The 13,061-nt window shown below is 44.6% G+C and overlaps 1 protein-coding gene across 1 annotated transcript in view; it reads left to right on the top strand.

Moving 5' to 3' along the window:
* TMEM132D (transmembrane protein 132D) overlaps positions 1 to 13,061 on the top strand; it is an 844,637-nt gene that overhangs the window by 705,962 nt on the left and 125,614 nt on the right. The window contains exon 5 of the mRNA XM_032244203.1: positions 7,990 to 8,133. Within this exon, the coding sequence (XP_032100094.1) occupies positions 7,990 to 8,133 (144 nt within the window). The remainder of the gene's footprint in view (positions 1 to 7,989; positions 8,134 to 13,061) is intronic.

Below are 13,061 nucleotides of genomic sequence, written 5' to 3'. Positions count from 1 at the left end.
CATATTTTAACATATGATGTTAGAAATGTATATTAAAATGGCAAGTGATCTCCAAAGAGGCTGTAGGGACGTTAGGGACAAAAGAGGACAACTAATAAAATGCTTTTTTTCATTACAGAAAAAAAATAAGTCAATTTAACATACTCATCTTGGCTTAAGGCTGATGAGGAATCATGGCGGGGTCAGTTAAGGCTGCGTCAGTTAAGGTGACGATTATCTGTGAGTAACGGAACTTGGAAATCAATGGTTAGAATGAGTAAGCGCTGAATGCTGTCTGCAAACGTGCTTGGAGGTGGACGCCCAGGGCGAGCGTGGCCGTGCGTGTAGCATCCAGGCGCTTCCTTTTTGTCTGGTCACCATATTCACTTCCTAGAGCTGCCGTGCAGAAGTGACGAGGTAACAACGTGGTGGCTGAAAACAAGAGAAGCTCCCTCCGCCACTGTTCTGGGGGCTGCAAGCCTAAATCAGGGTGTGACCAGGGCCGTGCTGGCTCTGGAGGTTCTAGGGAATCACCCTTCCCGCCTCTTCCAGCTTCTGTGGGTTGAGGCCATTCTTGATATTCCTCGACTATGGATGGGTCATCCCAGTCTCTGGCTCCGTCTTCCTGTGCCGTCCACCCTGTGTCTGTCTGTGTTTTCTCTTCTTGGAAGGACACCCACAGTCCCACCTTAATCCATTAGGACCACATCTTAACTCTTCACATCTGTAGAGACACTGCTTGCAAACAAGCTCACATTCTGGGTCTCCAGGTAGACATGAACTTTGCACTCAACCCACCACGGTCATCATTCATCTCTGCTTATTTATCAGACATTTGGGAGGGCATTTACTGGTTACCAGGCGCTGTTCTAAACACTCCACAAATATTAACACACCAAATGTAGGCCAAACCCAAGAGGTACATACCATCATTATCCTTATTTTATAGCTGAAGAGAATTAGGCACAAAGAGTGAAGTAACTTGCTCGGAGCCACATAGCTAGTAACGTCACAGCCAGGATTCAAATGCAGGCAGTCGGATATAGTGCCGTGTTAGTTCAGCCTTTGTGAAAGGTTAGTTCAACCTTTGTGGAAGATAGTGTGGCGATTTCTCAAAGAACTAAAAACAAATATATTTGACCCAGCAATCCCATTCCTGGGTATATACCCAAAGGAATATAGATCATTCTACCATAAAGACGCAAGCATGAGAATGCTCATCAAAGCACTATTTACAATAGCAAAGACATTAAATCAACCTAGATGTCTATCGGTGGTAGATGAATAGAGCAAATGTGATACATATACACCGTGGAATTCTATACAGTCATAAAAAAGAATGAGATCATGTCTTTGCAGGGACATGGTTGGAGCTAGAGGAACTAAGTCTGATATTTGGCTATGTCCCCACCCAAATCTCATCTTGAATTGTAGCTCCCATAATTCCCACGTGTTGTGGGAGGGACCTGGTGGGAGATAACTGAATCATGATTTGGGGCAATTTCCACCAAAGTGTTCTGTGGTAGTGAATAAGACTTAGGAGACCTGATGGTTTTCTAAGACGTGTCCCCTTTCGTTTGGCTCTCATTCTCTCTTTGCCCAACACCATGTAGGACACGGCTTTGTTCTTCCCTCACCTTCCCCCAGGATTGTGAGGCCTCCCCAGCCACCTGGAGCTGAGTCTATTAAACTTCTTCAGTCTTGGGTATATCTGTTTTTATCAGCATTGTGAAAACAGACTAATGTAGAGTCCAATGAGAGATTCCCTGCACGTAACTATTAATATTTCACTACACTGAAACCACGTGGCTTTTAACCACATACCACTGCCTTTGAGTCACAAGATGCAGGTTAACTCCAGCATTATCTGTGCCTAGTGAGCAAAAAGAAAGGAAAAAGGAAAACAACTTTCAGAATCTGCTTTGTTCTTGTTATTTTTTTAATTTTGGTTTGATTTTATTTAACTTTTAAGGAGTACGTGTGCAGGTTTGTTACATAGGGAAACGTGCTGTGGAGGTTTGTTGTACCGGTTATTTCATCACCCAGGTGTTAAGCCTACTACCGATTGGTTGTTTTTCCTCCCCTTCTCCCTCCTCCCGCCCTCCACTCTCTCATAGGCCCCAGTGTGTGTTGTTTCCCCCTCTGTGTCCCTGTGTTCTCATCATTTAGCTCCCAGTTCTAAGTGAGAACATGTGGTATGTTGTTTTCTGTTCCTGTGTTAGTTTGCAAAGGATAATAGCCTCTAACTTCAACGATGTCCCTGCAAAGGACATGATCTCATTCTTTTTTATAGCTGTATAGTATTCCATGGTGTATGTGTATCACATTTTCTCTCTCCAGTCTACCATTGATGGACATCTAGGTTGATTTCATTTCTTTGCTACTGTGAATAGTGCTGCAATGAACATTCACATGCATGTGTCTTTATAATAGAATGATTTAGATTCCTTTGGGTATATACCCAGTAATGGGATTGCTGGGTCAAATGTATTTCTGTTTCTAGCTCTTTGAGGAATCGCCACACTGTCTTCCACAAAGTTTGAACTAATTTACACTCCCACCAACAGTGTATAAGTGTTACTTTACTCCACAACCTCACCAGCATCTGTGTGTTTTTTTTAATGTTTTTAATAATAGCTGTTCTGACTGGTATGAGATGATATCTCATTGTGGTTTTGATTTGCATTTCTCTAGAGATCAGTGATGCTGAGGTTTTTTATATGATTATTGGCTGCATGTATGTCTTCTTTTGAGGTTTTGTTTGTTCTTTTCACAAAATTTTCTGGAAGCCTCACTAAATAACTTTTTTTGATATCTTCTGGGCCAGAAATATGTCACAGATTGAGGGCTACCAAAAACTATAGTCATTTTATCTAGGCATGTTACAGCCACAAACAAAATTGGGGTTTTGTTAGGAAGAAAGGCAGGATAGACATTGAATGGGCAGCAAACTGTCTAACACGAAGATGAATCTTTTTTTGGAGACGGGGTTTTGCTCCTTGCGCCTAGGCTGGAGTGCAGTGGCGCGATCTCAACTCACTGCAACTTCTGCCTCCCGGGTTCAAGCAGTTCTCCTGCCTCAGCCTCCCAAGTAGCTGGGATTACAGTGCCTGCCACCACACCTGGCTAATTTTTTTTTTTTTTGTATTTTTAGCAGAGATAGAGTTTTGCCATGTTGGCCAGGCTGGTCTCTAACTCTTGACTTTGTGATCCACCCGCGTCGGCCTCCCAAAGTGCTGGGATTACAGGTGTGAGCCACCGTGCCCAGCCAAGATCAATCTCTTCAAGTGTTTAAAAACTTCCCCTGTGCAATGTTCTTCTCTATCCCTTATTTTCCTAGTCTGTTTTAAAATTAATTTTCAAAGGTGAATATGAATAAATGCCTATGCTGATACTTGAAGCAGAAAATCAGGATACCAGAAACATGATGGAATTAAAAAAAATCACAACAACAAAACACTCTAATTCTGGTTCCAATCCATCAGCCCCACCACATGACAGAGTACTTCACAGTAGCGTTGTAGCAGACCTGGTCAGGGCCCTACACATTTCCCTTGTACCCTGGCAGAGCAGTGTGCTCCAGACCAGGTGCAAATGCCACCCTCCATCGAGAGCTTCCTTTGAAACAGTAGAAGTCTGTTTTGTCTGTACATGCAGTGGGCTGGAAGTGCTAAGCAGTGGTCTGTTTAGGAGCAGCATTCAGGATTTGGTGTGTAAATACCCCAGCTCCCTCAGCCCTCAATGGAATTATTCTTAGGTGCATATTCTAGAGAATTTCCCTGCAGGGAAATGCATCATAATATATTTCAATCTATTGAAAGACACACACATTTACGCACTGCTATGGGTGGAATGCTTGTTCCTCCAAACCTCATGTTGAAATGTGATCCCCAGTGTTGGAGGTGGGGCCATGGGTGGTGTTTGGGTCATGGGAGTGGACCCCTCATGAGTAGCGAAAGTCCCTCTCTAGTTGGCGGTGGAGTTCTCAGTGTCGTTAAGAGCCTGGCACCTCCCCTGTCCTTCTCCCTATCTTCCTCTACTGCTAGGTCATCTCTGCAAGCGCCCGTTCCCTTCACCTTCCTCCACAAGGCTTTCTCCAGATGCCGAGTCTTCCAACCAGCAGAGTCATGAACCAAACCAACCTTTTATTCTTGTAAATTACCCAGCCTTTCTAGTTTTTTGGTTGTTTTCAATTTTGAGGAAAAGCCTCTCTCTGTTGCCCAGACTGTAGTGCAGTGGCACGATCATGACTCACTGCAGCCTCTACCTTGTTGGACCCAAGCGATTCCCCGACCCCACCTCCAGGGCCATTCAAGTAGCTGGGACTACAGGCAGGTATCACCACACCTGGCTAATTTTTTTTCTCTTTGTTTATAGAGACAGGGTCTCACATATTGCCCAGGCTAGTCTCAGACTCCTGGGTTCAAGTGATCCACCTGCCTTAGCCTCCCAAAGGGCTAGGATTGCAGGTGTGAGCCACTGCACCCAGCCTGCTATTTCTCAATAGAAATACAAGAGAACTAAGACACACACAGAATATACAATGTATTTCATGATCTACATCAGCCCCTGTGGATCGTTCCAGGTGCCCACTGTGATACCTGCTTTAATCCACACAACTTGTTAGTGGCCTCCTTTTCTCTGTGTCGCTCGCACGCTCTCCTCTTAAAGTTTCCTGAACTTCCCAGATAAATTGCTCTTGAATCTTTGTCCCAGGATCTATTTCCAGGCTGGTTCAAACTAAGACATGGCTCATCATCTCTCCAGCAAAACAGGGAGAGTTACTGCTTCCCTATAATGATGACAATGAGTCAGACCCCAGGAAAAATATCTGAAACCTCACTTTAATGGTTATTCCTTTCTCAGTACCACATCCAGCCTGTTCTCTGCTGGTCTGCCTCCTCCTGGACTCGGGGGAGCCTACAGTTCTGTAACGCTTCGTCAGAGAGCCTGACTGGCACACACACACAATGCCCAAGTGGCAGAATGGGTGTGTGGAGTGATCATGAGGGTATGATTGGCTGATGGGAAGGAGATACGTTTTCTAAAGAGAGTCTGTGCCTTTATTTCCTAGGCTCTGAGGCTCTGTGATAAGGTGAACACACAGCAAGAAGGAAGCTGAGCTTTCAAGTGTTTCTGGGGTCCAAAAATCAGAGCAGTTATAGGTCATGTCTCAAGCAAAGCTAAGGCTCTGCAGGTACTTCTGCCGCCGAACAAGAGTCTCCTTTGTCCTCCTCTTGTCTAAAGACTTTTGTGAGTCATCCACGTACCGTTCAGTTCCTGGAAAGAAGCAAAGCTGTGCAAAAGAGAAAATTCTTGACGTCAAAGAATTTTAAATGCACAAAGGAGGCAGGGAAATACTAAGCCTGAAGGCTCAGTCACTCAGCCCCACTGAGATCTTGGTGGGCAGAAAGACGCAAGCTATTCAGACAAACTGGCAACACCCCAGATGTCCGGGCTTCCAGCCACGCATCAGTCATTCCCGGCGTCATTTCTCATTACTCACTAACCTGAATGTGCAAAAACATGAAAGGCCTTTTGATTTTTATCACTGGAGTAGAGATGCCCTTCACTACGTACCATGAATGTGGGAAACTGTTGAGACTGATGCCAGATGTGGCCACGCTGCTCCCCTGTCTGTCTCCCCGCTTTGTGATAAGCCACTTTCGGCCAGAAAGTTACACAGCATTGTTCCACTTTTTTCCAGAGTACCACTTGTTCCTTTTGATCCTCACCCTTCAGAGTAGAAAAAGAATACTAGGTTGGTACAAAAGTCATTGTGATTTTTGCCATTAAAACTAATTTTTCCTGCCTAGAGGCGGCAGGAGATAACATCATATGCTAATTTTGCCCCTTCTTTTTTGTGCTATGTTTTTATTCGAAATAAAAGAAAATCAGGCTAGGAACCCATAGGGGAGAAAAAGCTAAAAGTGTATGGGTAACGGGACCTTTGAAGGCCTCTGCCGATTCCGACTGTTTAAAGCATGGTCTCTGAAATTCAGGAGCATTCCAAATTGGAGTCTTGTCTTTTAGAATTGAAGTAATGAACAATATATGTATTTCTACATCCAAAGCCTAACCCCAATGAGCTGGTTATACACAAATCTCATACCATAAAGGAAAAATAAGATTTTATCTAAGAAATGGTTAACATAAAGGAAATAGTTATGTAATTTTAGGGTGAACTTCCGTTCCTTCTGCTCGGATACTACTAACAGGCATTGTGCGTTTCACATGAAAATCAAAGTAACAAGAATCTTTGCAAGCCCATCTCTCAAAATGATACAGATACAGCCCTACTGAGCTCACAGTATCAGAAGGAAGATAAAGCGATTGAATAACTATGAGTGAAAGTAAAACGACAATTGTGTTAGATGCACCCTAACCAGTGCCCACCCAGACCTTTTGGTGTTATTCCGTCAAAGAAAAGACAGACATGTTCAGAGTTAACAGAAGAAATGCAATGTGGCATGCTGATAAAACACCTCTTAGGGACACCACTGGCATGTGATGAGCTGAAACTGAGCAAAGAGCATCGCGAGCTAGGTCTTGGAAGTTGTATTATACTGAGATGTGGGGTTATACTTGGACTTTTGCATTTTTGTAATAGAAAATGCAATCTGCAGAGAAGAATGAGATTCACTTACTGGGTCTTAAGGCTCAGTTTTCTCTATCTGAAAAATGGGCTCCTATGATTTTTCAGGCCCCCACCAATTCAAAAGTTACAAGAATTCTAGAACAATAACTGAGGCGGAGGGTAGGTGCATTGGAGAGAGAGGTGCAGGGTATCGTGAGATCCAGCGATGCTTGAGTCTGGGAAACACTCCCGAGGCATAGGTGTGCCTGCGAAAAACAGGGATTCACACATGGAGTGTGAGGGGCTGGGGAGCGAGAAGGTGAGGATGTGAATCCCAGTCCTTTCCCTGTTGGGTCCTATTTAGGCACTCAACAAATATTAACACCATTCATGTAATTAGCTCTGTGCTAGGTGCTGGTGGGCAGAAAGCAGAGCCCAATGGAGCTTAGAGTCTGGAAGAGGATTAAATAACTATAAGGAAAAGTGAAATAGCCCCTGTCAGGTGCTACCAAGGGGAAAGGTTCAGGACCTTCTTAATTCTGAAACCTAATACTTGCCGCAAGCCGGGGACACCCCTAAAGACACATCTTGAGCTGCTCTCTGAACGAAGGGTTTACAGCAAAACGTGTGTTCGGGTGAGTGCGGCTGTGTCTTGTGCATCGTGGGGCGTATCAGTGGGGGTGTGGGGGTGCCGCTGGAGCCACAGTAACATTCCAGACACGTCTAGAGGCCAGAACCCAATATAAACCTGGAAAATTGAAACAGAGTGAAAGAAAACCAGAGCAAGACAGTACAGAGAGGGAGGGCTGTCTCCCTGCCTCTGTCTCCCTCACGTACCACACACTGGAGGTGCTGCTCATCCAGGCTCCTTTCACAACATCAGGCCCCTCTGGCCATCCATCGGCTGCTTAAGCTACAGTCATTGTGTCCATGCCGAGAGCTATTTGAGTTGGCTGATGCCTGGACTTGGGAGCTGGACTTCTTGGGTTCAAGTCCTGCCTTCATTCACTTCTAGCTGCGTGACCCAGGGCAAGGGACAAAACCTCCCTGTGCCATCTGTAAAATGGGAAGAAGAAGAAGGCTTGTCTTATCAGGATGCTATGAGGATTGATGAACCAATATTTGTAAAGCACTTACAAGGGCGCCTCACACATAAGTGTTTGCCAAACACAGTACTAGAAATAAATTTCTCTGCCACTTTTATGTCCTCTACCCCTTCCCCACCATAGTTTCCCTGCAGAAATATGGGTGAGGACAGAATATTATCCCTTGGCTGCCATGGTCACCCAGCTGCTGCTGCCCGCCAGGATTTATGAGGCTGCAGAAGTGGCCAGTGCTGTTTGCAGGGAGGCTGAGGGAAGGCGGGCAGCATGTGCCAAGGGCTGGGCTGTCTCAGGACAGGATGTGATGGAAGGGTGTGTTTGGTCTTCCAGGAGGCAGAGATCCTGAACACAGCCATCCTCACAGGGAAGACGGTGGCCGTCCCGGTGAAGGTGGTCTCTGTGGAGGAGGACGGCACAGTGACAGAGCTGCTGGAGTCTGTGGAGTGTAGATCGTCTGATGAAGACGTGATTAAGGCAAGTTGACACCTCCCTGCCCCGGCAGAAACCTGCTGTTATGTCAGCTTCTGTGCTCCTGGACCGGCTGGGACCTCTGGGTCCTACAGGACCCCTCCCATCCCATTCTGGTTATCCTGCCACTTAAATCAGGAGATTCTCCCTGACACAAGTATTGGACAGAAGGAAAAACCACTCTGGCTGATGACCCTGAGTCCGGGAGGCTGTCCCTTGACACTGTGTGTTTGCTGAATGCTCTTGGCTTCTTCCCAGATCCCCAGGGAGATTGCGGTGGGAGGCAGGGACCAGTTTACCCTCCACCTGCCCCAGACCGGGGAGGGGAGGAGGGGAGGGTGCCCCAGAGCCTAGATGGAGGGGTGTGCAGCCAGGCGCCGGGATGATTCTATAGCATATAGCATTCGTCTAAAATCAATGGTGGTATAAGGTATACAACTACTCCCAGCTTTGATTTACAATACTGACCAAAGGAGAAAGAGGAAATCGTTCTCCATTCCCCTGCCCAGCCCACAAAATTCCATGTGAGCTAGGGATGTGGATGAATAGTGTTCACTCCTCCTTCCTTCGTCTTGGCCTCTTCTTTCTCTTCTTAAATCAAATGCAACAATGATTCAAAACGAAGGCACACTGGGAGACGGATGGAGGAGGCTGCAGAGAGGGAGTCTTGCTCTGCCAGGAACCTCATTGCACACTTCCAGCCTTCGGGAGGTAAATGGGTTCCTGGGCTGCCGCCGCCCACTCCAGAGCCAGGGCTGCAGTGACAGGTGCAGCAGGCTGCTCCTCAAACGAGGAGCCCCCCAACAAAAGCCCGGGACAAGGAGAAGGGCTTCACCAGGCTCCGGGAGACTCCCTTACTGTGAGTCCCAGCCATGGCAGGAGCACAGGACAATTCCCAGACAGGAACTGGTGTAACACTCTGCTCTGAAGCAAACCTCCAGGGAGTATTTGTGCTCATTTAAAATGCAGTCAACAATCGCAAATCAGATCCCGCTACGTGCTAGGTACTCTTCAAGACGCTAGGACCACAGTAATGAGACAGACAATCTCCATCCTTAAGGGTTTCAGAGAGAAGGCAGAGACGTCAGAAAGCAACAGGGCCGTGGAACACATGACATCACACAGCACTTCTGCTCCTCATTCCAGAATCTTCTTCACATCAGCACAGGGTGACTCCCTTGACTGACTCCAGCCAATACCTATGCTCATCTTACGTTTCTCTCCTCTCTGCACATCTAAGCCTTCAGCAAATCCTATTGGCAATGCCTTCCAAGGACAGCCAGGATCCAGCCCTCCTCCACGGGTGCTGCCGCCACCCCGGTCCCAGACACAACCACCTCAATCAGAGCATTGACCAGCTCACTGGTGTCCGAGGGCCTGTCCTCACCTCCTCTCCCATAACCCATCTTTAGTGCCACAGCGAGGGTGGTCACAGGTGATCTGACCGTGTCACCCCTCTGCTCAGCCCCTCTCCCTTCTCTCACATGAACGCCAGGCTGCCGAGTAGACACCAATATGCAGTTTGGTAGAAGAAATAAGACCCCGTGTTAGATGGATCAGTTGGGTGACTGCCGTTTACAATAATCTATTACACATTTCAAAATAGCTAGAGAATAATAGGAATATTCGTAACATGAAGAAACCACAAAAATCATAGGTGAAGCCTATTTCAATGACACTGATTTGATCTTTACAAATTTTATGAATGTATTAAATGACCACATAGACCCCAAAATGTGTACATTTAGTATAGATCAATCTTTTCAATAAAAAGAAATTCACCGACTTCCCCTCCTCAAAGGAAAAGGCAAAGTGTTTACAGAGACAGAATCAAACCTTTGCAGCCACACCTGCTGTAATGCGGGCCTCAAGCAAGGTACAGCCTCTCTGGCCCCCTCCACTCCGGCCACACTGGAGTCCTGGCTGCTCCTCTAACAGGACAGACAGGCCTCCCTCCCTCTGCCTTTAACTCTCTCCTCAGAGGCACGCACGGCTCCCTCACCTCATCTTTTCCCCAAGGCCTTTCCTGAGCAGCGACAGTAAAATCTTCACACACACCCAAGGCACTGCCTTCCCCATCCCTGCTTAACTTCCATTCAACTATATGCATATATGTCATACATAGCACGTGTTTATGTATGCACAGATACACTATGTATTTTTATTTATTATATTCCTCCAGCTGTCCTCATTGGAACCCAAGCTCTATCAGGGCAGAGCTGTTTGGGTCCACTCTGTTCATCACTTACAACATTAGTGGGTTTCTTTTTTTTTGGCTTTTTGTGTGTTTTTAACTTTTATTTCGGGTTTGGGAGTAGATATACAGGTTTGTTAAATATTAATAGGCCGCCTGCGTGTCACAGGGCTTTGGTGTACAGATAATTTCATCACCCAGGTAATAAGCACAGTACTCAAGAGGTATTTTTTTTCTGACCCTCTTCCCCCTCCTGCCCCCCACCCTCCCATAGGCCCGAGTGTGTGTGGTTCTCCTCCTAGTTCCCATGTGTTCTCCTTGTTGATCCCCACTTGTAAGTAGGAACATGCAGTATTTGGTTTTCTGTTCCTGTGTCAGTAAGTTGTCTGTTTACTCTGTTGAGTTTCTGTTGCTCTGCAGAAGTTCTTAACTTTAATTATATCCTGTTTGTCAATTTTTGTTTTTGTTGCAATTGCTTTTGGCATTTTTGTCATGAAATCTTTGCCAAGTTCTATGTCCAGAATGGTTATCTTCCAGGATTTTTATGGTTTGGGGTTTTACTTTTAAATATTTAATCCATCTTGAGTTAATTTTGTATGTGATGTAAGGAAGAGGTAAGTCATTCGGGAATAGGTTGACTTCCATGTAGTTTTATTATTTTGAGTGATTTTCTTTGTATTTATTTCTATTTTTATTGTGCTGTGGTCTGAGATTGTGGTTGGTATGGTTTCAATTTTTTTTGAATTTTCTAAGGATATGTCAATTGTGTAGTTGATTTTGGAGTATGTGGGGGTGAACGTATATTCTATTGTTTAGTGGTGGAGGATTTTGTAGATGTCTATCAGGTTCATTTGGTGAAGTGTGGAGTTCAGGACCTGAATATCTGTGTTAATTTTTTGCTTCAATGATTCCTCTAATACTGTCAGTGGAGTGTTGAAATCTCCGACTATTATTGCATGGGAATCTAAATCTCTACCTAGGTCTCTAAGAACTTGCTTTATGAATTTATATGCTCCTGTGTTGGATGGATGCATATTTAGGATAATTATTGAATTGAATTGAACCCTGTACTATATACTGCCCTTCTCTCTTTTTTTTTTTTAATCTTTGTTGGTTTGTTTGTTTCTGAAATCAGGATTGTAACTCTTGCTTTTTTTTCTGTTTTCCATGTCTTTGGTAGGTTTTTCCCCATCCCTTTATTTTGAGCCAGTGGATGTCATTATATGTGAGATGGGCCTCGTAAAGACAGCATGCCACTAAGTCTTGTTTCTTTATCCAGCTTGCCACTCTGTGCCTTTTAACTGGGGCATTTAGCCCATTTATCTTCAAAGTTAGTATTGATATGTGCAGATCTGATCCTGTCCTCCTGTTGTTAGCCAATTATCACATAAACATGTTTGTGTTGTTGCTTTATAATGTCACTGTTTTGTGTATTTAAGTATCATTTTGAATTGTCTGGTCATGGTCTTTCCTTTCCATATTTAGTGCTCCTTTCAAGACCTCTTGTCAGGCAGGTCTGGTGTTAAATTCTCTCAGCACTTGCTTTTCTGAAAAAGGGACTTATTCCTCCTTCACTTATGAAGCTTAGTTTGGATATAAAATTATTGGCTGGGAATTTTTTTCTTTGTGAATGTTGAGAATAAGACCCCAGTCTCTACTGGTTTGTAGGGTTTCTGCTGAAAGGTCCACCATTAGCCTGATGGGATTCACCTTGTAGGTGACCTTCCCCTTCTCTCTGGCTGCCCTTAACATTTTTCCTTTCATTTTGACCTTGGAGAATCTGATGATTGTGTCTTGGGATGTTTTTCTTGTGTCATATCTCACAGGGGTGCTCTGCATGTCCTGTATTTGAATGTTGGCCTCTCTAGCAAAGTTGGGGAAGTTTTCATGGACAACATCCTGAAATATGTTTTCCAAGTTGCTTGCTTTCTCTCTGTCTCTTTCAGGGATACCAGTGAGTTGTGGATTTGGTCCCTTTAAATAATCCCATGTTTTTCAGAGGCTTTGTTTGTTCTTCTTCATTTTCTTACTTTACTTTGGTTTGACTGAATTATTTCAGATGGTCAGCCCTAAATCTCTGAGATTTTCTCAGCTAGGTCTATTCTGCTGTTAATACTTTCAATTGCACTATTTAATTCTTGTAGTGTTTTTCAGCTCTTCAATCAGCTTGCTTCTTTTTTTATAATGGCTCATTTTTTCCTATATCATTGTATTATGATTCTTAATTTCCTTAGATTGGGTTTTGATGTTCTCTTGAATCTCAGTGACCTTTGTTTCTATCCATATTCTGAATTCTATTTATATCATTTCAACCATTTCAGCCTAATTAAGAAACCTTGCTGGGGACCTAGTGCAGTCATTTAGAAGAAAGAAGACAACTCTAGCTTTTTGAGTTGCCAGAGTTTTTGTGTTTGTTTTTTCTCATTTGTGTGTGCTGATGTTCCTTCAGTCTTTGAAGTTGATGTCCTTTGGATTAGTTTTTTGTTTTTGTTTTTTTGCTTTTTACTTCTTTGATGCTCTAGGTGTTTGATTATGGTATAAGGTTGGTTTAGTTGACTGGCTTCAATTCTAGTCTCTGCCTGGGTCTCTGAGGAGCCCCCTCTGATTACTGTTTCCATGCCTGTATTTCTTTTACTCAGTATTCTGGTCCGGGAGGCTCCCCTCAGGCAGGAGCTGCAATTGGCAGACAAGCTGTATACTTGCCAGTTGGTCCTAACGTGCTGTCCATGTGCTTCCTGGG

Source organism: Sapajus apella, unplaced genomic scaffold, assembly GCF_009761245.1.
Source record: "Sapajus apella isolate SASKATOON/1434 unplaced genomic scaffold, GSC_monkey_1.0 scaffold2, whole genome shotgun sequence".
In the NCBI taxonomy this organism is placed as follows: domain Eukaryota; kingdom Metazoa; phylum Chordata; class Mammalia; order Primates; family Cebidae; genus Sapajus; species Sapajus apella.
This window is presented reverse-complemented; position numbering and strand designations above follow the sequence as displayed.